Source organism: Drosophila ficusphila, unplaced genomic scaffold (genome assembly GCF_018152265.1).
Source record: "Drosophila ficusphila isolate 14025-0441.05 unplaced genomic scaffold, ASM1815226v1 contig_106, whole genome shotgun sequence".
In the NCBI taxonomy this organism is placed as follows: Eukaryota; Metazoa; Arthropoda; class Insecta; order Diptera; family Drosophilidae; genus Drosophila; species Drosophila ficusphila.
This window is the reverse complement of record NW_025063993.1, coordinates 12,262,740-12,288,271: the sequence shown is the minus strand read 5'-3', so window position 1 is coordinate 12,288,271 and position 25,532 is coordinate 12,262,740. Positions and strand designations below refer to the sequence as shown.

General features: G+C 43.6%; 2 protein-coding genes across 3 annotated transcripts; both read right to left on the bottom strand.

Moving 5' to 3' along the window:
- Nucleotides 1–2,339, bottom strand: LOC108093114 (regulator of chromosome condensation). Of its 2 annotated transcripts, XM_017193056.2 has the most exons (4): nucleotides 2,230–2,339; nucleotides 2,111–2,169; nucleotides 1,334–2,033; nucleotides 1–1,275 (listed from the first exon to the last, which is right to left on the bottom strand). In XM_017193056.2, exons 3-4 carry the CDS (start codon nucleotides 1,995–1,997, stop codon nucleotides 413–415), a joined length of 1,527 nt encoding a protein of 508 aa, XP_017048545.1. In that variant the 5' UTR covers nucleotides 1,998–2,033; nucleotides 2,111–2,169; nucleotides 2,230–2,339; the 3' UTR covers nucleotides 1–412. The 2 variants fall into 2 exon arrangements, with proteins under 2 accessions (XP_017048545.1, XP_017048544.1); XM_017193055.2 differs by lacking the exon at nucleotides 2,230–2,339 and having other exon boundaries at nucleotides 2,111–2,223.
- A 299-nt stretch (nucleotides 2,340–2,638) lies between these two features.
- On the bottom strand, nucleotides 2,639–22,296 carry LOC108093207 (selenoprotein P). The gene is made up of 6 exons (XM_017193170.2): nucleotides 21,918–22,296; nucleotides 7,984–8,178; nucleotides 7,524–7,887; nucleotides 4,331–4,619; nucleotides 3,966–4,246; nucleotides 2,639–3,636 (listed from the first exon to the last, which is right to left on the bottom strand). The coding sequence occupies exons 2-6, from the start codon at nucleotides 8,130–8,132 to the stop codon at nucleotides 3,412–3,414; spliced, it is 1,308 nt and encodes a 435-aa protein (XP_017048659.1). The 5' UTR covers nucleotides 8,133–8,178; nucleotides 21,918–22,296; the 3' UTR covers nucleotides 2,639–3,411.
- Nucleotides 22,297–25,532: the final 3,236 nt, after the last annotated feature.

Genomic DNA, 25,532 nt, shown 5'->3' with positions numbered 1-25,532 from the left:
AACAGGATATGTCTTTTGTAATTTATATAAACAAATACCCGATAGCATTATGTCGGATTAAAGTTGATTAGTTTGTAAATAAATCTCAGTTTCATTTTGCGTTTAAATACAAATTTACTACGGTTTCGTATTTTAAACGAGTGTGAATTAATAAAGATTTAGATAAAGGAGTTATAAAGGAGTTTTCATCGTCAGACAGACTAGTAAGATATGAGCGGACATCTATTTATCAAATAATAAGAACTTAACAGGATTCAGTTCGTAAATCTTAGCATATACAAGAAAAACTTTCGAATTATCTTACGAATCTGAACAATGAGCAAAAATTCCTTAACCATAAGGTAAGCGTAAGGGTTTTGTAACTAAATGCGACCGAAAACAAAATGGGAAAGTCAGCGTTTTGTTGTTAATCCTATGTCTTTTTTGCGCCTCGCTTGGCAGCTGGCTTCTTGGCCTTCCCAGCCTTTTTGGGCGAAGGAGACGGCTCCTTTTTGGGCTCTTCGACGACCTCGTTCTGCGGCGATGCCTTTTCCTTTTTACTGGTGCTGCTGGCTGCAGACTTCGCCTTCTTGGGAGGGGAACCCGGAGCAGGCTCCTTATCGGCATCATTCTCCGGTGGCGTCTTGTCCTTTTTATTGCCGCTGGTGCTCGATTTGTCCGGTATGTTCTCCTTCTGCTCTTGCTTGTCCGCCTCGGCCAGGAAGATGGCATGCTGACCACCGCCGCATGCGAGCAGCATCTTTTTGTTCTGCGTGTTCTTGCTGATAACCACGACGGGCTCGAGCTCATCGTCGCCATCGCCGACGCCCAGTTGGTTGTTGACGCCGGAGCCCCAGGAATACAGTTTGCCATCCTCAGAAATGGCATAGGAACAGACCTCGCCGCAGCCGACGGCCTCAATCTTGTCGGTCAGCTTCTTTACAAGCGTTGGCTTCTCCACGACATCCTTGACATCGCCCAGACCCAGACGACCGTATTCCGGACGACCGACCACCGAGCACTTGAGGTCCGTGGACAGGACAAGGGTGTGATGCTGACCGCCGACAATCTGTCGGACATCCTTGAGCTCTGTCCTGATGGGCACCACTGCGAACTCCCTGCCCTTCGTCTCGTGAGACAGCTGCTTAAAGTTGTTCAGCCCGGTGGCCCAGGTGACCTGCGTCTGCGATTCGCGCATGAATGTGCAGTAGTTGGTGGCCCAGATGGCCTCGAAGGGTTTGGCCCGCGTGATGATGAGCTGGGTGGGCCGCAGCAAGTCGCGCTTGCCACGACGACCTACAAATAAAACGGGATTGCTTTAGATTTTGTAGAGTAAATGTAGAGCAGGACTTACCCTCTCCGGAGATGGAGCGTTCCGAAAGCCGGCCCAGCTGACCCTGTTCGGCACAGCCCACTGTGAACACTTTTCCAGCGGTGGTCAGGATGACCAGGTGATCGGCGCCAGAGGCGATGCTGCAGCAGACGGTGCCCTCCATCAGGTCGATGGGCGTACGCTTGTTACCGTCAATGGTGAGGCCCATGTTGCCATGCGAGTCCCGGAAGGAGCCCCAGGCAAAGACGCGTCCATCCTCCAGCAGACAAGCGGAGTGGGAATCTCCCGCCGAAATGCACAGAGCCTTGCCGGGCAGCTCGATGATTCCTGGTTTGGCCTCGCTGCCATCCTCGCTGGTGTCGCGACCCAGAGCGCCCTCATCGTTGCACCCAAAAGAGTAGATGTCACCCGTTTTGGTTAGAACCAGATTGTGCATGCCTCCCGCACAGATGTCCACTGGATCTGGGATTCCCGCCACGGGGCTGAGTCGCTTGCGCTCCAGGATATCCTCACCGAGACCAAGTTGGCCCACATCTCCATTGCCGCAGACCAGCACGTTACCCACAATGGTCCGACGCTTGGGCAGCTCCAGATGAAAGACGATCCTGGCGCGTTTAGCCTTCGGCGGCTGATCCTGCGACTCGCCGTCATTGTTGTTGTTCGTGAGGACCTTTCTGCGCGGCATTTTAACTTGGATTTGCACAATTTTTGTTTACCGAAACTGGGAGGCAAAATGTGTATGTAATTTATATATATAAGGTTAGGGACGCCGACGATGCCGCGACTTCTTCCACTCACAATGGAAATATTGCCGGTCTCTGGTTCTGCGGGAGTTCCACGTTGTCTGGATGGTGTTGCTACGGAGGTTTTGAGACGAGTAAAAACCCCGAAGGCAATCCAAACTGATTTCGAGTTACCTGGGCTGAGAAAATGCGCGGGAAGCGGCAGCTGGCCTTGGGGTGGAAATTTTTATTTTTATGATATTTTTAAAATGCAAATATTTATCGCAATATTTTTCTTGACCAAAATATCGCATATCGAATAATCGACTTTGTTTGAGAGCGCCACCGCACGTAAACGGGCAAAATCTGAACCAACTTGATTTGGCGTTCTTTTTTGTCCACTGGAGGGCGCATTTACTCCGACACTTTACATATAAACCGTCAATTACCCGTAAAAAATAAGCAAACAACGAATATTTTACACTTTTGCGGGAATTTCAAAAAGGTTTGAACCAAACCACAAATAACTGACCTTTGAAAAAAATGTTAGTTAAACAAAAAAAAAAGTTTAATTATCGACTTTAATGAAACCACAGCTTAAGCATTAACTTTTCATATGTTTTATTACACAAAATACATAGAGTTACAGTATATGTAATTGGTATATTATTTAGTTATTATATAAGTCTATCTAGCTAGTCCTCCGCCTGACGAGTGCATCAAATGCACCGCAAAAAGAGTCCATTGTACCCATCCCGATGCAGGGCTCCAAACCCCTTCCGCCGCCCCTCGATTTACCAGCCATCCATCCAAACATTAACATTTAATCCGAGTGCCCCATTCGGATTTCTGTCTGCTGCACCTGCCACTCAGCAAAAAGCATCCAGAAACGCACAAAAATGATAAAAACGCGAAAAATAATAATCACTTGATGTCTGTTTGCGTATACATATTGCATGTTTTTGCACTTTTTTAATCAGTTTCGCAAAAATGATTTGAGCTCACTCAATGGTTGGCCCCGCCCCCTTTGCAACCGCAGCCGGCGCCCACGTAGCTGATTTTATTATCAATTTTAATAAAAATTTGTGCACTCTTTGTGGCACCTGGCGGACAGACGGACGAACGAAAGGACAGATAGACGGCCAGACGGATGGACAGGTGGGCCCAGAGTCTGGCGGAGTACACATGGATGTGGACATGGGACATGGACATGGACCCTATTTGTCGGTAGCCACGTCAACCGTCGTCAGCACAGCCAATTACGCAAATTAAACAGATTGTTATCCCGTCTCGACCCGGACAATGTGACAAGCCGGGCGGGCAGCTTAATTCAATCAACGTGACATAATTACTTAATTAATTAAGTGCGCCCAGCGGTCACACATTCAAATCGGCCATCATTTTGCGAAAATCGTTGAGCGAGCCGTACATCTCGAAGTCCGCTCCCCCGTTCCCACTTCCCCCGCCCCCGTAGGCCGCCTGCGATCGCTGGGATCGGGCGTTCGGGGGGCGTGGCAGGGTCAGCGGTACGGGCAGAAGTTCCGGCATCACCGAATGGTGCGTGATGAGCGCCTTCAACGAGCTGAACTCCTTGGTGAAACCCTAAAACGGGTGAAGAAATATATATATTAATGATTAAAGTGGAAAAACGGAATCTAGAAAATAAATTTAACTAAGATTCTAGTTAAAAAAAAGGAAAAAATATATTAATGATTAAAGTAGAATGAAGGAATCTCGAAAAAAAATTAAACTACGATTCTAAAGATCCTATTGCAGTGAATGCCATTACCTTATGTTGTTTTGTTTTATGTATTTTATTTATTTTTATGCAGTTTTATTATTTTGTACATTTTGTAAACAATAACCCTCTTTTTATGCAAAACTGATTACTTAATGGTTAAATTTGTCAGCAAAATGTATATATTTTGTACCTTAATTTTGTATCCCCTTTGCGTCCGGAGGATCAGATAATGGGCCACCCGTGGCGATGGCGGCGGAACGCGAAGGGAGAGGGCGAAACAGCCCGGCTTTGTGCTGCTCTGACGCACTAGAAATGCACCCGGGCTCTGGCGCGATAAGACCTCGAGGGATATTTCCCGGGGAATCCCCGCCTGGAACCAGGCAGCCCCCTTCAGCTCCTGCTGCTCCGAAAGGCTGAGATTATCCAGACGCAGGGAGCCGTGGGCAGGAAACAATTTCGGACTGGAGTTGGCTGCAACACAATATTAATCTCAATTTAATTTCTTTGAATTTTGAAAGCTGAGGTAGTGTTTTTTAAATGCTTAAAACCACCTACCGCTGCACGTCTCCCGCAGATACTTTTTGTTGCTGGCGGGCAGCTCCACCTGCAACCGCTGGGTGGCACTTTCCAGTGCGGAGAGCGACTGGCGGCAGGAGTCGCCGAACTTGCTGGCCACGTACTTGTCCGGCTCGCAGATGGCCTCGTTCACATAGCCGTCGGAGATGGTCTGGGTGGACCCGCACCCGGATCCGGAGGTCAGGGAGGAGCCGCAGGTGCTGTGCACCAGGGGACGGCTGTCCTCGGTTCCCCGCAGCAGGCCAATGCCCATCGTCAGCCGCTTCACCTGTGAAACGGATTGCAATGCACAGAGAGAAACATTTTATAGTAAGGAAGTTTTTAAAGCAAAAATATATACGAATTTGAGACGCTTGAAATAAAAAATTGATATATTGCTTCCAATTTTAGTACAAAACATAAGTTGTGAAGATAACAGAATTGGTATCAAAGAATAATTATATTGTATAAGTGCATGTCAGTGGTACATATATTTTTTTTTAGGGTATTTTATTTATTTTTATTTGAAATTATTTGTAAGGACAGCCCAATTAATGAGCGTTCTTTTCAGTGTGCCAACTGCTAAGTCGTACATTTTGCATGTTGCATGTTGTCTGCCAATTTGGCAAAAGTTTTTGCATTGCTATAATGGCGAATTCGGGACTACTGTTGTCTGACCAGTATTATCGGGGCAGGTGCAGTCGTTCAGGGATTTGTGACCCCGACTCCTTCTCCTTGCTCAATACCTCCCCCCCCAGATGATCCCCACCCCCCGGGTAAAGTCCAACAAACATCAAACACACTTTAGCTCTCACAACCGAAGCCGCAACAACGTGCCTCCCACTTCGGATTTTAGCACTTTTCTCCCCTTGCCACACAGAAACAACAACCGAGATTGATGTGTAAAATTTTTGGTTACCAATAAAATGTTAAACAGTGTTGGCCACGCCCACCCAGCAGCCGTTGGCTTTTGCGGCGAAATTACTTTGAAATGAGTTGGATCCTAAATTCGAAAGTTTCCGACTCTGGCTGATACTCGCCTTTGGGTTTGGGTTTTCCTTCTGCGGCTTAAATTGTTTTCCATTGCGTTGTGTAATTAGCAGTTGGAGCGTAAATTGGACTTGGTTATTTCCTCGTAATTTGCGATAATTATGTTGATTTAATGGAGATGAAAGGCGATTTACTTGCCCCAAATTCGCGTTCAACTGCCAGAGGATCCCATCGATTCCAGGGGCGTTTTTCAATTGCAGCTAATTAAATTGGCGCATTGGCAGCACTTGGCTGTCGTTAAGTATGCAATCAGAGCTTCGTGCCAACCTAATGCCCCCATTATGCTAATGGCATCGGAAGGGACCCACGCATTATGCAACTCGGTCCGGACTGCCAGACAAGTCCCAACGATAAAGAATGCGCCCAAGGAGTGGGATTTTCCAAGGTATTTTCCCACAGACAATGGCACAATAGACGTGTCTAAGCAGAATTCACAGCAGCAGTTCTTCTCATCCTGCTGCTGCCATTTTGATTTTCTCGGCATTTCCCTTGCCTTGTTATCTGTGCGAAAACTTTTCACGTTGCCTACTTTCAGGCGGCGCCAGAGAAAAGTTTTCCCATTGTCCTTTTCGCAAGGATTCCATTCCCTAGGCCTAAAAACACGTGACAACGGCAACTGGCTGTCGGATGCATTTGGCGCTGTTGCTGCGATTTATGTGTCATAAAGTCAGTAAGTTAACGGCATTTGCCTGCCATTTGCCAGGCATCCTGCATTGTTCCAAAGTAAGAATAAGAACGAAGTACAAGGGACTCCTATTTGCCAACTTCAAACTGCACTAAAGGAAAATGGGAAGCGTTTAGCGCTTTGCCATGAAACTTTTTAAGGTGCAAGTTATAAATGATAACGGGGATTTTACTCGAGTTGCTGTCAACGGAAGAATGTAATTAGTTAGTTCAGCTAACTATGTTCACCTAAGGATTATGGATGGCAATCAAGTTTCGGTTAAATTTAATGACATTGTAAGGTACAAAAGGGAAACTAAAAAAGCTGAAGTGTTAATATTTGACTTTAAGAAATCATTGAATCTCTTTTTTATGTACAAATATTTATCAAGCTTTTTTATAAAATATTTTATAAAATTATCGCTCATCATTTTATCATAAATAAAAACTTATTCTAATATGTGTTATGTGTAATCATTTATTTCTTATTGTTATCTTTGTTAAATTTCTTTCAGTGTGCTCCCATTTCGGCTCCATTTTAGTTGTGTTCAGTTAGTGCACCTTTGTTAGTGGCGCGTGCCAAAGTGCCGTTACTCGCAAATTTGCATTTGTGCAAATTAATTTAATGAACTCTTTTTCGGCTTCAGGTTTAGTGGCAAAAACACTTTCCACCTGAAGTACGTACTCCAGTTGCAATTGCTTTTAAATTCGGTTCAAGCAGTGCAATTTAAATCAAGTGATTTAGAATAAACGCAATATATATTTAAAATCTAAAATGTTGAATGACAGCCTGAGTTTGAAAACATCAAGTGCATTTCTGAGTTACACTTAATCCCAAGCCAAAGGATTTCCACTCGTTTTTGCAATTTTCCCATTTCCACGAATTTCGTTGATGTTGTTTCGATTTGAAGTTTTCCTTTTTTACCGCTCCTTGGCATTTCTTTGGCATTAAGTGCATCCCAAGCCGATGCTCCAATAGGTAATTCCTTTCCTTTTCTCCTCCCTCGTTTCCTGGCAAATCATCAGCGTAAGCAGATTTATGCTCTGTGCAAAGTAATTTGCCAGCAATGAGAAATATAGTAGGCTACAAAGCAACCTGGCAACAAAGCAAAAATGATTGCTCCCCCGACTGACTCCGCAATTTTCATCTGCCTTTTCAATACCTTGGCTAATAGTTAATATTAAGTAGCAGAAATGCTAAAGAGTGGATGGGGAAAAGAGCTCACTATGGAAAACGGCGGCTGCTGAGTTTAATCTTCAGCCTTCATAAAAAATATGAATTATAAATTAGAAATATAAACTCTAACCAAAACGGTTCACTCTTTAAATTGTTTTTTGAATGAGCGTGAAATAATTCTAGAAGTATATAAAAATAAAAGGATAGCTCCATCTGTAATTTCTACTTCTCATCTATTTTTATTTTCAGAAAATAATTAATAATTCTTATTTATTTTTAACAGTGATCCTCAGCAGGACTTACCAGCGGCGGTTTATCAACCAAACGACGGCAATTATTCATTTCAGTGGGCGAATTATCCTCCTCGGAGCTTGGCGAGCGCAGATGGTGCGGATGCGGATTTGCCGGCGAGCTGGAGTGCGGATGCTGGTGCGGATGATGCGGATGCTCCTGTTCGGCTGGCTCCTGAACATCGTGGTGGCTGTGCAGCAGTTGCAACTGCTCCACCGGCCGCCGTTGGAGGTGCGAATGCGGATGCGGATGCGAGTGGCTATGCGGATGCTGCTGCTGGCGGGGTTGGGGCTGCGGATGCGGATGTGCCGGCGGATGATGATGATGGAAGTAATGCTGCGGCGATGTCGTTGTCACTGTTCCAGCACCTGCTTCACTGCGGTTAACAAATGAGCCCAAGGATTACGAGGGTGGCAACTTCAGAGGAAGATGGGGATGGAGATGGAGATTAAGGGGTAGCTTTTTTCCTCACCTGGCTAGCGACTTCTCAGCTGTCTCAATCAGCGTGGTCTCAGCTGTCTGGGAGGAGGACGAGGACGAGGCGGTGGAGGAGGCGGAGGATATAAACGTGACTGTACTGTGCTGCGGTTCCAGGCGTAGGCGTATATCCTGCATGGTCATCAATAATGGATGTATCAACTATAAGGTTCTCTAGATTTTATTGCATCTGTAAGGAGGAGAAAGGCAAGAACATAGTTAATGATCGGATAAAAATAGATTCGTTATAAATATGTTAATAGATATGTCAAATTTTGATGAATCGTACAAGAACATAAGTCAATAAATCGCATTAACCAAAATAAATAAGAAAGAAATAAAAAAGAAAGCCTAACCCTTTCATCAGCTAAACAATTTCAATAGACATGACGAATCGGAATACATTTAAAAAAGCAACTATATAGTGGTATTTATATTTTACAATATGTTCTTATCACCTCCCATTTTTTAGTTCTTCCTTTTTTTTGGCGTGAAGCAGGGAAAATGTAAAGAGCTCGTTAAAAGTTTCATCAACCCCTTCGGAAAAACCCACGAAACTTTTCGCCACTCTCGAGGCCAAGAACTTCGGTCACTTCTGGACCCCATGCTAATGGCATCGTTGATGATTTCTTGACTTATTCTTGCAGTGCAACATTTTTCGCCTTCAGAGCCGAAGTTTTTGCTTTAAGCTGCTGCCACTTTTAAAAGGCTTTAAGCCTTTCTGACTGCAAACTTTCTGCCCACAACTTGCTGCTTATTGAATCTCTCGGCAAACAAAACTCTATATGCGTGTTTGGGTGCTTGTGGTCTGTGCCGATAGTTCTCCGGGGGAAACTTTTAATGCGATCTTAAGCCTTTTGCTATTAGTTTGCAAATTGTTTCAAGATTTTGAGCATATTAATTTTTAAAGCTTTTTCGGCAGTGGCTTTTCTGGTTTCCACTGGAGACTCGGATAATTGAAACCGAATGTGGGTTAAGGTTGAATCGGGGCAAGGAAACCGGAACAGGAGGCCTTAACTTTGCCCCGAAGGTCTCGTCCTGCATCAGTTTTTATTATTCCACAGCCAGTGTGCTGCACCACTTTACCCACTTTTTAAACAATGAACAATGGGGTTTGTGCAACAAAGGAACTCGCAACATTGAAGGCGGTGCAAAAAAGGGTGGAAAATCCAGGGGGGCTGCTGTAAGAAAAGCTGCAGGCACAAATGTCGACAGTTGTTGAGATGTTCCTGAATGCTCTGTGATGCTACTCTGCATTTAACAAGTATACGCCATGCTGGCCGGGCATTAATTTGGCCAAGGATGAGGAGTCACAAATGCGTTGACATTTGCCGGCACCCCGAGCAAAGTTTTGCAAAGTGTCGAATGACAACAAGCAAGAACTGCAACTCGGATTCCTTTTGGAATCCAACTGGATGGGGATTGTGTCTCACATGTTAATTTGACTTGTCATACAGCAAACGCATCCACATGTTGTAGCTGCCAGGATAATAAGCTGCAAATATCTGCTAGCTGCAGAGTGACAACATTTTGCATAGCACACTCTTGTGCGTCTTTCAGCCGAGAAGTTACTTACTTCGTCGTTTAGAAAAGACTGAGATGGAGATTTAGTTTTCTGTCTGCCGCTTTGTCTCGAATCAAGTTAAAGTTTTGCTCAATAAATTTCACAGAAAGTTGGGATTTTATTGCTGTTTGTTGGTGGTAAGCAAAGGTCTTTTTATCTGTTTAAAGCAACTGGAATGGCAAGAAACATTAGTGAAAAAAGAACTGAAGGGAACGTTTATTCCGGCTCAGTTTTTTGTTGAATATCTACAACTCTTTGAAAGTTTTTTAAGGAAGTAAGACGAAGTATACTGCAGTTTAATATTTATCAAAAGCTAGAAAAGCCAATAAAAGAACTTGTGATATATACAAAATTTAGAAATAATAAAGAGTTGGCTGGAGGTAATTTTTTATTCTAGAGAGAACTCTTCAGTTTCCATTTTATCTACTTGAAAATCATCTGAAAAACATTTGGACGCCTTTTGAATAGAGTTTTGTCAGCTCTTACTGCCAAGTTGTTTTCATATCCCCATCTTTTCAATTGTGTGAGCTCAGGTCTGTTATTCTTTCGCTCGCTGGTATTGAAATTTACCTTTATGGCACCTGTCCGCTTGTCTGGCGCCATATGACAACCTTCATATCCACATCCACATCCACATCCACATCCTCTGCACGCCCCATAAGTTTGTATATACTGCGGACTGTGTTAGTCCGCTTCCGCTCACATCTCGCACATTTGCTTGTTAGTTTATTGAAATTGATATTATGGTTATATGCTACTTCCCACCATTACGTCTTCCTCCCAGTCCCCGTTTATATCTATTTTCATGGGGATTTTGTTGCAGAATTCATTGTTAAATCGTTCGGAATAGTTTTTTTCCCTCATGGCTTCCATGGCAGACAAAGTTTTATTGTCATATGAAGTGTTGGTGTCTCATGTCTGCCGCTTGGGCTTGTTCCCTGTCCTCGGTTTCCCATTTGGCTTGTTCATATTTTTCGGTGCAGAGCCGAGAACCCAGAACCCAGAACCCAATCCCTTTGGCAAATTGCACTCCAGAGTCGCCGGAGTAGTCGGTTCTTTATGGACCCCGTTTGACAAAGTCTTTAAAGCGCTTACGTCAATCAATGGCCTGCAACATGCAACTAAAACGGATGTGGTTGCCGCAACAATCGCAATAACAATAACCCACGAATGTCAACAGTCTTTGAACCCGGCGAAAACACTGTCGCAGATACATTTACAGATACAGATACAGATACATTCGCGGAAACAATAACCTGGGTGGGCTTTGGGCCGACATGTGAATTGCGGTAATGGAATACTCGGCTAACAACTCCTAAGAGCGAGAAATAACGGGACTGCCGCTTATACCATACAACCCGAAATGTTGTAGGTGCGCCCAGCGCACAGGAGGCTACAATATTTAAAAGACTCTAAACAATGGCAACGAGCACAAAATAAAAAAAAATCTGGGTTCAGGTTTTAAGGTTTTAAATACTCTTTTTTCAAAATCCTTGGTTAGTCTCTAATTTCTAAAATTCGTTACGCTTCAAATCATATTGATAATCTTTCTAAATTTCAGCAATTTTAGTTTACAACACAAGAAGAATTTCGCTTGTAATATGTGTAAAAAACTATGATTTTTAAAGGTCTGCCAATTTCCGCTAATAAATGCAACATACCCCTTCCATTAGGGTATTAAATCGGCAGTTTAAAGAGCTCAAAGTCAAGGGAGAGGGGGCTGCGGTGCATTGCACACCGGGCACGACAAACACTAACCACGGCCCCACGTTGGGCGCCACAACCTATCACAAAATTTATGTAGCCATCAAAGCCAGCGGAGTTGGGCCTCCAAATTGGCAAAGATACCAAGGATGCGGCAGAGGATGTGAGAGCGTGTGGCAGCCACGAATGCAGTTCAATTATGAATTATGCCAACAATTTCGCCTGACATGTTTGCCGTCGTCGTCGCCGTCGCCGTCGTCGTCGTCGTCCACGTTGCTGAGCCACTAATTAAATGCAGCTCTGTGGGGTCGATTTGTTGTGCTAATGCGACTCGCGTAATTACACAAGCCGCTGCGGTGGCGACAACGGCGGCAACATTCCAAGACGAGCGTTGCGTGTGTCAATAGAACAGTGAGAAATGCTTTGTAGCCGCCTCAAAGGAAAGGAGGATCCAGTCGGTGCACTGCAATTAATTGGGCTGTTTCTTGATTTATTGATTAATCAATTTAAAGCGCATTATGAACCTTGCAGCTCGGAAGCCAAATTAAAATGTCATTATATTTAAGGGGCACTTACATAGTTCGTAGTTAAAGTCTGGTTTTGAACTTTAAGTGATTTGTTTAAAGTGATTTAAACTAAGAGAGAAAGATATTTTATCATAGCAAGCAGTGTTATTTTTGTATTATGAGTCAAAATATGAACATGAAGGTTAGTGCTTAATTTTTGCTCAGTGTAACGATGCATGAGGAGCTTTCTGTCCGGGCGGCAGGCTCCTTGGCGTCGTGTCTCTGTCCGCATTTGGCATGTGCAACAGCAACATCAACGACAACACCAGCAACAAAAGCCACAGCAACAAAAAGCACAACAACAACAATGGTCTCTTTGTTGTGCCAGCTCCTTGTTGCCATTGTCATTGCTTTTGTTGTTGTTGTTGCTGCAATTGTACATTGACACCTCTTGGATGCCGCTGTTTTTGTTGTTGTTGCTACTTTTGGACTGAATTTCAGTCTTCTTTTTCATACCCTTTCTAAAACGGCTAAAACAGTGAGTTAGAAGTTTATAGTTATGAGCAAGAAAAGGATTGTATAATAGCTTTAAGCTATAAAAACCAATTGCTAAGGATCATCACAAACACTGGACAATAATATGCCTTTATCCCTAAATAAACACAATTAAATTTAAATTGGAATTAAAAACTCTATACTCATGGCACTTTCAAATTAATAGGGTATTAAGGTCTCGTCATTATAAAAGCGATCTTCTTTTCGCCGTATTGTTTGTTCGCTCTGTCATGGCGACGTACATAAAATTTATGTCGCCTAAAGTGCAACTCTGACAATGTGAGCTTGTAATTTGTTGTTTTTGTTTTTGGCCGTACTTGTGGTTGTCAGCACTTGGCCATGGCTATTTAATGATTGTGTCGTGCAAATACCAAAAGGCCACGGGAGAAAAGCATCCTCCGCTCAACGTCCGACTTCCATTCCAATTTCGACTCAAGAGACCCCAAGGAAACCGAATCCAAAGATGGCAAAGTCAGCTGTTTAACAAGTGGGCGACGAAGGGGAGTGGCGGCTGGGGGGAATGACAGGTGAAAGGCGAAAGGGGGCGTGGCAGAGTCATGCAAATGTCACATGCAATCATAAATGCATATCGACAAGCGCTTTGAATGCCGCCGTGGGGCGACTGTAATAATTTATACAAATGTCTGCGGCTTTTGACTCGGCACTTGTCACCTTTGGGTTTTCCAACCTTTGCTCCTCTCCAACCCCCCTTTCACTATATAGTATACGCATATATATGGAGTCGAAAAGATAGTTGTAACGCCACCCCGGGCGACAGTTCAATAAAAGTTATGCCAGTCTGATGACACAGTTTGCCACAGACGACGAGGTGGCAAGGAAGAAAGGTGATGCGTTTCCCGGAGAGATTGAAAAAGTTTGCCTCGTTGACTGTGAAAATGAAATATGTTTGGCTGCATTTCAGAAATGCATCTTCATTTCCTGCGAAAGTGCAAAAGGCACTGTATCAATGGGCGGAAAGGGGAAAATATACTTCATATGAGATTTTAAATTGTTATGGTTATTTTCTGGCTTAAAAATGTGAATCTGGGTTAAGCTAAAAGTTAATACAAAATGTATGAAATGTAAAGCAATATTTGTTTATTAAGTATTGTATTCAATCTTCTAAATTAATTGAGTGTTTATTTAATAAGAAAAATATCTATGTTTGAATATCTAACATATATAGTAACTTTACATATCTGATTCTATTAACATATTAAAGGATACATGCAACCATAAAAGCAATTATTAAAAGAACCCATATTTCCCTCATTCCCGATTCGGATACTGGGGAATTATGTTATCTGAACCCCAAACATGACTTGCAGCCCCGACAAAGTGTGGCAATAATTTCCAGGCAAGTAAAAAGACCGAAATGCCGGGGGCAGGCTCAAGGCACGCCTGCATTCCATTAATTAACAATTAGTGCCGTCAAGAGGGGGCCTTCCCTGGATTTCTTTCCCCATCCTGCATGTTTTTTTTTATGGGCCTCTTGTTTTTTTTGTTGAATGCCGCGCTGCTTTCCGGTGAGATGAAATTGGGTCCCGGACGGGACAGGATACGGTAGCCGGTGCTCAGTGCACACAATCAGTTGATAATGATGCGGCAACGCCTTCTGCAATTTGGACCGTTAAGAAAGAGTTGGTAGCTGAGATCTGAGAGCTAAGAGGGATATGGCCAGATCCCGGCTAATGTCAAAGATGACAGCCGAGATGATGACGGGGAACCAGGATGGGAATGGGAATCAGAATGAGAATGACGACGACGACGACTGATGACTTGTGTAATAAGTGGAAAGAATCTTGTCGAGAAACAATAACTCGTTGTTGCCTGGCTTTGAACTTGAACTTCAGCGGTTGCTGGTTGCTGGTTGCTAGTTGCATGTTGCATGTTGCCGCAAACACAGCTTAATGATCGTTTTCATTCCGGTCTACCATTTTTTTCTGTTGCTGTTGTCTTCTTTCAGCTTGGCTAGATCGCCCGACCGACTGCTCGCGACTCTGTGCGCCTGTTAACTTGGCCATGAAACATTCGCAGCCCGGCCTGAAATTTCACAACCGGCATTGGGAAATCGCCGGCAGACGAACAGGGGGTAAAAAGTGAGTTCACCTCGTCGTCGCTCTACGTGTTTTTCTTGTTTTCTTTTATTTTTCTTTCCTTTTTTTTTGTATTATTTTTTTGGTTGCATCTACGCGATCTCCTCGGCTGGATTCTATAGGCCCCTCGCAGCCCTCTTGAACATCCCGAAGAAAACTCGTTTTCCTCGCCATATTTGTGCGTGGCGGCGTCTTAACCGCAAATCCTTTTAGATATGAATTGAATTCATATATTATTTATGATCTGTTTATTTTTATTGTGCATGCCAGATGAACATCATAATGATGATTGGCTGCCACGATTGCCAGTGGCTGATGGTTGGGAAAGGGGGGGAGAATGCCATGCCTGTCGCTCAGCCTGTCAGAAATGAGAAAACTTCTAATTGGAATTGCTAATCAAGTCGGGCAATTTTCGGTCCATTGCGCCTCGTACTACATCTTTTCATTCTCGCTGCGCATACTGCCTCGTAGGATTGATCGCACTAAGTGGGTTAAGTGGAAGCAAATTTCAAGATCAGTGATTCGCTATCGAAAGGAGATTTAACATTGAAAATGTGAAAAGCGAGACTAAGGGGACTTTTTCGGGGAGAGATAGTAAGAGGATTTATTGTTCTTTGCAAACTTAAAAAGAAAAAGAATATTATGAAAATAAAATATAAAATAAAATAACTTAAAACTCAAAGATAATAAATATTGAAGTTTGGAACTTAAGTCTAATTATTTTAAGGGGCTCCCAGTTTTTATTCAAATATACCGACTTGCTTTCCAATTTTTTTTTTTATGTGCTATGAATCGTTAATTGTTTGTTGGTTTTCCATCATCCTAAAAACCCACGCTTTTGCGGCTAATAGCAAGTTGTGTTTTCCAATTTCGCCCAGCATTCTTCGGTTTATTATTCCTGCAGTCTGGCAACGTGGCTCGCATTTTATGACCCCACAGTTCGCAGCACACCCCCACTTGCCACTCGTCGTCTGCCCTCCACGAAGTGTTCTTACCACTTTCGGGACTCTATTCTTGGCGGCGGACAATATCCAGTTTAAACTGAGACGAGACCACGGCCAACGGCGCCCCACACGACGATTCGCAAAGTAAATCGTTGGCAGCAAAGTTTTGTGCCTTGATTGCCTCACCTGCCTTCCCCCTCCCCCCTCGAATCCCCCCTCAGCCCACCTGACCCTCCGTTGACTTGGCCTGTCAGGCTGTTGCCGGCAGAACATGGCCTTAATAGTCGGCCATGTACATATATATGGCTCATACTCGTCGCCGGGTTGGTTATTACAATTATTATTGTTGTTGACATGCCGCTCCACGCTGACAGCGGGCAATTTAGCGGCGCTCCAAAGTTAAATGGGGGATTGTGGGGGAAATTCTGAATGGAAAACCAATGGGGGAAATTCTATGGGGGAACTGCTATTCCCCAAAGTGGCAGCAACAAGAGTCCGAAAATTGTTCAAAGCAATTAGGCCGCAAAGTGATAGTAAAGTGGATCCCAAGCAGCTCAAATCGATTGGATCTCTTGGAAACGGCGGCAGATAGAAACTTCAGATGCACTCGAAAGTTAAGAGCTCTTTCCGGCTCAATTTTCCACGCAGCATGAAATGGCACTTTTTCCAGTGACAGCTTGAGGTGTTTAAACCACGCCGGGAAAAGCATATTTTTTCCACAACGCTGAGCGGGGAAAATAAAGCAATGCAAAGCGGGGAATGCAATTAAAATGCAACTACCCAAGCGGATTATGGCAAACATATATGCACATACATATATTCAGATCCTGCCAAGTACTTAGCCCAGAAAAGGAATAAAAAGCGAAAAGCGGAAGCTTCGAAAAAGGAAAAATGGGTAAAAGGGGTAAAAGCGGTAAAAGGGGGAAAAGGGGGAAAACGTTAAACAGTTTAGCAGTGCTTTCCTGTGCTCCGCTTTAATGATAATGAAGATTATGCCACACGTGATGGGGCATGGAGGCGGGGAGCGTTCTGGATGCAGATGATGTGTTGCATGGTCGTTGGATGGAGTTGCATGACGATAATGCTGCCGCTGGCGCTATAATGAAATTGTTGCCGAAGCGTCGGTTTGGAAAAGTGCAAAGCTGCAGCAGCAGAAGCCAGTGAAAAAAAATCAGAAGCTTCTTACTTTGGTTTCTGTGTGTCTGTGTGTGTGTGTGTGTGTTGGTCTTGTTGTCTAGTGTGTGTTAGCCCCATTCAAGTGGCTCTTAACGGGAACTGCTTTGCTTTGCATGATGGAGATGCAGTTTTGTTTTACAATCTCCCAAAGAGCTTGTGAATACTGTGAAAACCACTAATTACAATTAAGGAAAGCTAAGTTCCCTAACTTCAGGTCATGACTGACTAAAAGTTTAATAATAATAATAATAATAACAAAATAACATATTTTTTATAAAAAAATGAACATTTTCTTACAACCTATTAACAGGAAAGATTTTAAAAATGTGTAAAGTCTACATTAACTTATGCTTTTATAATTATATATTACTTATCTCACTCTTTTCATAAAATTGATGTCAAAAAAGTGGGTTAAGTGGGTTTTCGTAAGCTAACTAATTTTTCATAATTCTCTGATGTATTGTTTTAAGTTCAAGAAGAGTATTCAATTTGCGACTTGAAGGAGTTTCCGGTTTTCCAGCTCTTTTTTGCTGCCTCTGCATTTTTTGCCCACTCGCGCGAGGTTTTGCACAAATGATGTAAACAAATTTCAAGGAAAACAATTTGGATAATTACATTATTTTGATGGAGAGTAACAGTTATTACGTTGATTCAAAGGGAGAAGGAGGAGCCTGGGAGGATTGGGATGATGATGAGCTGCCGAGATCCGCTGTGTGGTCGCTTATGACTGACGACGGGATAATTGCAGGATTGCCCGGATTGCACGGCATGCAAATGAGCTAGGGTACTTAACCCTGATTCGGGACCAATCATAAAACACATTTGCCTCAATTATATACTTGGCCAACTGGCCGAAGCTTTCCGGTCCGGCATCTCGTCATCTCATCGTCTTTGGCTCAAAGCAAACTGAATTGCATTCTGGGCCGGGCCGGCTTACATTTATAGCTTTCGCAATAACCACAGGCTGCTGCCAGCAACAAAGTGGCATTTTCATTACGGGAAAACCGAAACCGAAGCGCTTCCACTTGGCCAACTTACACCTGCCCGGCATCGGCAGTGGCATCGGCCTCGATTCAATTGCAGCTCCAATTTATTCAATTATTATTATAAGCCATGGCATGCCACGCCCCAATCGCTTTGGCCGAAAACGCCCACGATGGCTCGATGGTTCGATGGGCAGGCAGGTTGGCAGGCAATTGAAATTGATTTGCCGAAAATGCTCGGCGCAAAATTGTCGGTTCGGATGAGGTTGTTGTCAGAGGCCGAAACAATTTCCCAGCGCATTTACATAATTTCCCTTTGTGTTGCAACGCTCCGAAACTCTGAAATTGTAAACTCTGGCTCTTTCTGACTCTTTCTGGCTTTTCTGGCATCTGCGGTTTTCCTCCCGGGCTCGTTACGCTTGTGATTTTTCCAATGAATATCGTTAGCATTTCATTAAGGGGCGGCGATATTGCGGTTGCCTCGCTGCCAGCGCTCCTAATCGTAAATATTTCGTGTAAATATTTATACATTTGTCGGACTTCTCCGTTCGGGGGCAAAACGGAACGCATAAACATGTCGATAAAGAATCCCCGAGCAGGTTCTTCTCTCCTTTGCCCCAATGAGTTTTTTTTGGGTACTGGCGATCTGGAGATCTGGAATCCGGTATCTGCTGGGATCACGAAGCCTGCAGTGTGGATGTTCCTCCTGGTTTTGATGAACTCTTGGCATCCGCTGGATATTCGTTTCCCCTTCGCCTTCGCCGCTTTTGTTCCAGCTACCCAGCTGCGGTCCCCACTTTGATTGTCTTTTAATTAAACGACAGGCGAACAATAAAAAATGCTCCGAACTGGTTTCATTAATTTTCATAGCCCTCTAACCCTCCCCGCCTCCTCCTCTCCCTCCTTGGTGCAGTGTAATTTAAGTTCCCAATGCGCTATATCTTTTCTACCTGTCGGTCGGTTTGTTGTATTTGCTTTATGGCTGTCAAATTTGCTGCTTATCAGGCGCTTTATCTACATCTCCGCCTGTCGTCGTCGCTCTGTCAATAGGAATGACTGTATTGGGGGCTGGAGGTGCATTTTCTCGGCTTATCTTATTGGAGCAAACGAAAATGCAATCCACTAAATACGTGGAAAAACCTTTAATTGGTTGCAGGCCGTCTGATAAAGTTACTTTCGAGTGGGCAAGCAGCAGCTGATAAACTAGGAATTTACTTAGTTGCCAGTTTGTTTGGTTCAAAGTTTTACTTTTTCAAGGGTTGCAGTCACACTTTAGTGAGTAGTAAAAAAATTAAATAGTTTAATAGTGAATTTGGAGGAATAATTTACATTTTGGGAAGTACATTTTTATAGGTGATTCAATGGGCATTTAGTTTTTACCGACGTTTGTCTGATGGTTGCACATTTTCTAAGAAATAGTTTTATTTTTATTTATTTTTTATTGCCTCATTGATTTCGTAGTTGATATTGGCGTTTTCTACTTAAAATATTTAAAGGCGTTGTTAAAGAATTAATGGTAGATATTTGTAGTGCTCTTGAGTAAAGTTAAGTGTCCGTTTATTTGTACCTGTCTGTATTTAACTACCCATTCTAAATAATTCCTCTGTTTGAGTTACTTGATTGCCGGCTGCTGGCTCGGAATTCCTGCCCATGCCCACCTCTGTTTAATTTGTTGAAAATTAAAGTCACGCCGTTGATATAATTCCACTCCATTATGTGACAAGACAACTCGGCGATCCGAGTTCTTTTATTCCACCTCCTTTGCTGCTTTTTTTTTTTTTGCAAGATTTGTTGTTGCTGCAGTCGTTTACCTTAATTCGCCTGTCCAAATTGCTATTTATATGCATCGCCCTCGCTTTTAATTTGCAGCGCAAATCACGAGCAGCCCCGCCACCGATCCTACAGTATAAACTTTGTATATGTATATATATGTATATATATATAGGAGGGTATGGCTGTAGGTTCACCTACTCCTCCTGCAATCGAAAAACAAAATCAACAGGTGGCGCGCATATTTCAACATGCGGCTGCCAAGCGAACCGAGCGAAATATCAATAAAAATGCCATTTGTTGCGATTGTGCACGGAGCCGAGTCTCGAAGATTGGGGAGACTGGGGAGCTGGATCCGAGGATCCAGGGATACGGGGATCCGGGGAACGGAGAGTCTTCGGCCTGAGAACCTCTGGCAGCCACACATAGATAATTTCCCCAGCAACCTGGTCTTTTGATGATATTTCTGCTCGGTGTGTCTTTTTTTGGCTTCGCTTAATTTATTGGCCACACTTTGCTGTTGCTGCTGCTGCTGCTGCTGTGTCTGCTGTTGCTGTTGCTGCTGCATTTAAACGACAAGTGTTGCAAATAAAAAGGAAAAATTAAAGCGGTGCAAATTAGAGGTGGAGAGAAAAGCGGTGGTAAACGATGGAAAACCAAAGGCGACGTCAACACCAGAGGGCCGAAGCAAAAACGTGTTTGCAGCTAAAAACTATTAAAAAAGCGCCCAGATTGCAGTTGTTTTGTTGGTGGTGCGACGGTCGATGGTGGTGGTGGTGGTGTTGCTGGTGGTGATGCAGTGCAAGTGACTTGGTCGCGGTGGCTTAATAAAGGCAGCCAGGTTTAGGGTTAACATCCCAGCGCCAAAGGCCAAAAGTGCTGGCCAATGCAAACAAACAAACAAAAAGTGTTGCTGCTGTTGCTGTTGCCGTTGCTTTTGCTTTTGTTGTTGTTGTTGTTGTTGCTGGTGCTGGTGCTGCTGCTCGAGCACGCCAGCAACATGTGTACTTGCAGCAAAAAGTCCAAAATGAAGACATGAGCCGCAGCCAAAGAGCCGGAACCAGACCAACGGCAACAGAAACAGCAATGTCGACCTTCTTTTGTGAGGCCCAGCTGCATAATTGCTATGGCAACAGCCAGGCTAACGAGTTGGGGTTGCGAGTCGCCAGTTGCTGCTAGCTGCGACTTGCTAGTTGCTATTGCTAGTTGCCAGTTGCCGGGGGACAAGTGGAGACCTCTCTCAGCTGACAGTTGAGAAATTAGAACGGTTTTTGTCTTCCAAATCACATGCACGTGTTGCTCCAGTTGTTCCCCGCAAGTTGCCGTCGTCGTTTTGTTGGTCGCATCCTCGAATGATTGGCGGCTGCTGCAGGTTGCAGGTTGCAGGTGCGTGCTGCCGTTGCAAGAGCTGCCGAAGCAAGTGTTCTCTAAGGTCAGACTCCAGCCAAAACCCAGTTGGGGCGAGCTTAATCAAAGATTTAATTTAGCTTGATTCCTACTCTTAAATTGCTTAAAAGCATTTTTAAAAGGAAAGGAAAAATTTAAATAATTTTTGTAAAACTAGATAGGGCTTCTTTTCGTACTCTATTTAAATTCTAAGGTTTTGTAATTATTAAAAATATTTTTTTTCCAAATTTGCTAGGCATCCGTTTTCTCTAAAAGTGTATTTCAAAGTGCATTTCGTCTTTAATCTTCTTTAGAGGGAACATCCTCCTTCCTTTGCAGACTAAATGATTTTAATGTCTGTTTGTTTGCGCAAATCTTCATCTTTGTGGCTGCTGCATCTTGTTGTTGCTGTTGTCCTGTTTTGTCTTAAAGGTAAAGCTTTCCCCCATGAGTTGCATATTCGATTACCGACCGACACAATTCCGACACGGGCCTCCTCATTGAGGGTTTGTTTAAGCAATCTGCGTAGGTGGACATTGGCGCATGTTGTTGCTGTTGCCGCTGTTGCCGCTGTTGTTGTTGTTGCTGTTGCTGGTGGGTTCATTTGTTGCCGTACGTGATTGCCGGTTGTTGCCGTTGATTATTGCCTCTCGCGGCACGCATATAAATCTCGGTGTTTAAATCTCGAGTTAAACTTGTAAATTAAAACCTTAATGAGTCTATGGAGTGGAGTTTGTGTTTAGTGCCACGCTGTGCAACATGGTCAGGATTCTTGAGGAAAGGAGCAGGGGTGTGATTTATGCCGTTCACGAACACTGTAAGAAACACACCGGGTTCCGAGTGTTCTTAGATTATATTTGCAAATACCTCCAATTGAATCTCACTCCCTCGCAGTCGCTAAGAAATAGCGTGTTTATTTCCTTTACGATCGCCAGCAATTAGTTGGCCACAATCACATGCAAGCCACTCTCGAAGAAATCCCACAACCGATGGCTTTATGTTGATTTCTTCGGCTAATTAATGCCCAGTGAATATTCTCACGCTTGGCCAGAAAAAAAGAAGTCAGAACACAGAGGAAAAAAGACAACCGCAGAACATGTTCTCCTTCAGCTGACCAACAAAGTGTAACAATCTCCTGCTTCCTCAATTTAATTTGCATATTTATGCCTGCCCACGAGTTGATTAATATCCGACAACTAACTCGGCCGCTTTTTTATTGAGATGATTGCATAATTATTTAATTACCTTATAAATATTGCTGTTCAGAGAGCCAGCTCCTTGTGTCCCCAGCAACAGGTGGCACTTGATTGCCAAAGGTCACAGGCGTAAACCAATTAATTTCTGTATATTTCGGGGCACTAATTTTGTTGGTTTCTCTGATTTTTTTTTTTTTGTAAACACTTGTTTCGCAATCGCTTGAGTTATGCACACACACTTTTTAACTGTTACGAAATAGGCTGCAACTTTAATCCGCCTGGCAACCTGTCTCTTTGCGATATTCAACCGAAAACTAGCAACATGGGCACGACGAACACGGCTTATGTTGCTGCTGTTGGTGCGATGTTGCGATGTTGCTGCTGCTACTCCGACGACGACGTTCGCTTCCGCTGACTCAACGCAAACGACTAAAAAAGGCCCCATAAATTTTGATGCACATTCAATAGGCCAGGCCAGGCATTCAGCTGGCTGCTGGCAGCAACGGCAACACATACACCAGCAACACATACACCAGCAACACTTACACCAGCAACACGAGCAACACAAGCAACCAGCAACCAGCAACAGCGACGCCGGCAGCAGCAACCAGTTTCCTTCCATTCACACGGACATTGTTTGTGGATCGCAAGTGGGTCGAATGGCATCCACACTCGGCCTTCCAGCTTCCACATTTGGCCCGTTTACGAGTTGCCCAGCGGTTTGTTATCTTTTATGATAAGAGCCCAGGCAAACCGCTTTTTACGACCCGAAGCTTCATAATTTTTAATGCCCACTTCTGGGAGCCGCCTTAAATTGATAATTTCCACTATTTCTTCAAATGCTTATGCCTGCCTGACTAATTAATTGATGGCTCAATTAGGGTTAGTGCTCCTCAAATGGCTGGATAGTTAGTTAGGAGGAGGCTCCGATGCTCGGTTGATTTTTATGATTGCCGCAAACATCTTATTGCCACGCCATTCGGTTTTTGCGGTGAAGTTGCACTTAACAAGAAAGGAAGCCAGCTTCGGCGAGCTGAAAATTGAAACCAAATTAATTCAGTTTCTTATGAGAATTTGTCACAAGTATTTTCAGGTACACCAATCCAGAATCAGACATCATTTAGAAAAGTTATGGGCTTTTAAATGCTGATTTGGGCCATCTTCCGAAAAAGCCATTTAATTTCAAATGTATTTAAATGAAAACACAGTTCCTTTGGTGTTTAAGCGTACAATTTGTTAGGAGAAAATCAGTGTAGTAAAAGTTCCGGCTCTTAACTGTTAACTAAAGTGGCAACTTTGTCTTTAGCCAACAACCACGCCCCACGACCCCGCCCATTTAGCCCATTGAGGAGGCAGAAATTAATTAAAAATGCATTAAAAATGTTTGCCTCTCGCATTTCCGAGTAGGAAACTCCCCTTTTCTTCTGTTTCTCGATCTCGGCCCCATTGCCGTTGAAATGCCAATCGCAGAAGGCAAAAGACGCATACAGCAAATACTCGAGAGGAGCAAGAGTAACAACAACAACAACAACAGTAAATACCGCGAATACGAACTGAAATGGCGGAAAATCTTTTCCCCACTTTTGCACAACTCCAAAGTATTTACAAGCTTCAGTTGGCAGTCGCATCTAAAAATGTTTGGCATTTGCCAACACGCACCAATGAATAAGTGAGTTCAAAGGGGGGTTATGGGATGGCAAGGCGTAAGGCGGTGGAAAATCGGCGGCGGAAAAGAGTTGAGGTAAGTGAAAATGTTTGGATTTCAAACGAGCTCATTTCTAGCGTGCGTTGCTGCATTTCGAAAATGATTTGCAATGCGGTGGGTGGAGAGAGATTTTGAATGGGGAACGGGGACCTTGCCACAGGGATTGGCAGGAAGTGCTGGGCGGTTGCGGCACGGCTCCTCCCGCTGTTAGATGAACTCCAGGGACCAGGCGAGCGGAACGATCCGATCAGGAGAACTCCACAGACGGCAGACGGCAGACGGCGTGACTTGGATGAGTTATCGTCGCGACCACGCGTGCGTCTTCCGTATGGGCACTAAATATTCGTGCACAGAGAAAAAAACCTTGAAACTCTCATTTTATTGTATTTTAAAGTGGGTAAGTGCACGTATTAAAAAGATTGGTGTGCTCTATGTCCTTGTATTGCAAATAGTCCGTTCATAAGTTTACCAAAACAAATTAGAAGTTATAAAAGTTTTAAAATTTTAAATATTGTTATGTATTCTCCAAAATCTGTTATGCTTTTTTAAATGTGTATTTCAATACGCAATATTTTATAAATAAATACTTTAAAAGAAAATCTGATCATCCTAAAGGTTTCATAAAAAGATTAAAATAATGAAAACCAGCGCAGTGGAGATTATGCTGACTTTCCTTGAATTTGAGACGTTGTTTATATGCAAAATTCAACACTATATCAGCAATTACCGAGTTATTTATTTTTTCTCTGCACTCGTGTGTGTGCAAATGAGTGTGTCTGCGAGTGTGTGCGTCTGGGTGTTCCTCTGCGCTGCCTGCTGTGTAAACAAAAGGCGGCCATAAAACTGCAACAGTACTCATAATTTATGACAGGCGGAAAAAAGTGAGTTGACTGATAAGCAACTGGACATGTTGGCACTCTAACGCAAGCCAAAGGGGTTTTCTTTTGGCGGGAAAGGGGTTTTCCGCTGTGGTTCCTAAGTCAGCCGCAACAGCAACATCTTCAGAAGAACTCACGAGCAGCAGCCGAACCCGAACACGAGACTCGGTTGGTTGTTCTAGTCGCTGATGTTGCCACAAGTCGCAAGTGGAAACTGTTGCTGCCACTTCTGTGCGCCGCATCACTTGGCAGCGTGTTTTTTGTCGCCGCGTCGACGTCAGCAGCAATTGCTGCTGCTGGGCGACACCGGCAACATGTCGCTGGTACGCCTGCGATTCCAGCTGAAGTTCTATGTTGCCAAGAGGTGTTTTCGGTGGGGGGAAAAGGGGGAGGAGCAACTGAACCAGTTGTTGTTGGGGGATAAGTCTAAATATGGGCTCAAAGTAAAGGGGTCCCCCTTGATTTTAAGAACAAGTTCTAACAGAAGGATGAAAAGATCTTTTATAGGTGAACAGTAGGCAGTATGAAAACTATGATGATACTTAAGTTAAAGTAGGTTTTTACTTTCTAATTAAAGTGAAATAATCCGTAATAAAACAGTAGTACATTTTTAAAAACACTTTATAATTATTAAGTATGTTTGTGTTCTGTTTGAATACCAAGTAAATAGCTAACTTTTCAATTAGTTCTGTGCCTGTTTTTTATAGAATGTGGGCTCCAAGCCAAACTGTTAATTATCGAAAAATGTTAATGATCGCTCGTTTTGGCTCGCTGTGATTCCTCGGCTAATGAAGTTCCCCCACTGTTACCATTTTCCCCGCCACGACTGCAATTTGACGTGTGCTTAGACAAACTGAGATCCGAGGCAATGACAACTGATTTATGGTGTTCAGTTCGCGGCGAGACTCCAGTTTTGAGCTTGAGGTTTGTGCCCCGCGATTTGCATGTGTAATTGCCTCGCTTGGCTTACATCTTGCGCAGCTTCAATCCCACAATCCAATCCCGTGGCTCGTTTTCCGTTCTTCGTTTGAAGCCATTTCAATTCCCATTCCCATTTCCATTCCCCAATCCCCCAGTACCA

Bases quoted from the DNA above. Each gene is read 5' to 3' on its own strand.
- LOC108093114 (XM_017193056.2), bottom strand. From the start codon at position 1,997: ATGCCGCGCAGAAAGGTCCTCACGAACAACAACAATGACGGCGAGTCG. The intron at 1,276-1,333 runs GTAAGTCCTGCT...TTTTATTTGTAG, and splicing joins ACGCTCCATCTCCGGAGAGG to GTCGTCGTGGCAAGCGCGAC.
- LOC108093207 (XM_017193170.2), bottom strand. From the start codon at position 8,132: ATGACCATGCAGGATATACGCCTACGCCTGGAACCGCAGCACAGTACA. The intron at 7,888-7,983 runs GTGAGGAAAAAA...TGTTAACCGCAG, and splicing joins GCTGAGAAGTCGCTAGCCAG to TGAAGCAGGTGCTGGAACAG. The intron at 3,637-3,965 runs GTACAAAATATA...CACCCGTTTTAG, and splicing joins AAAGGGGATACAAAATTAAG to GGTTTCACCAAGGAGTTCAG.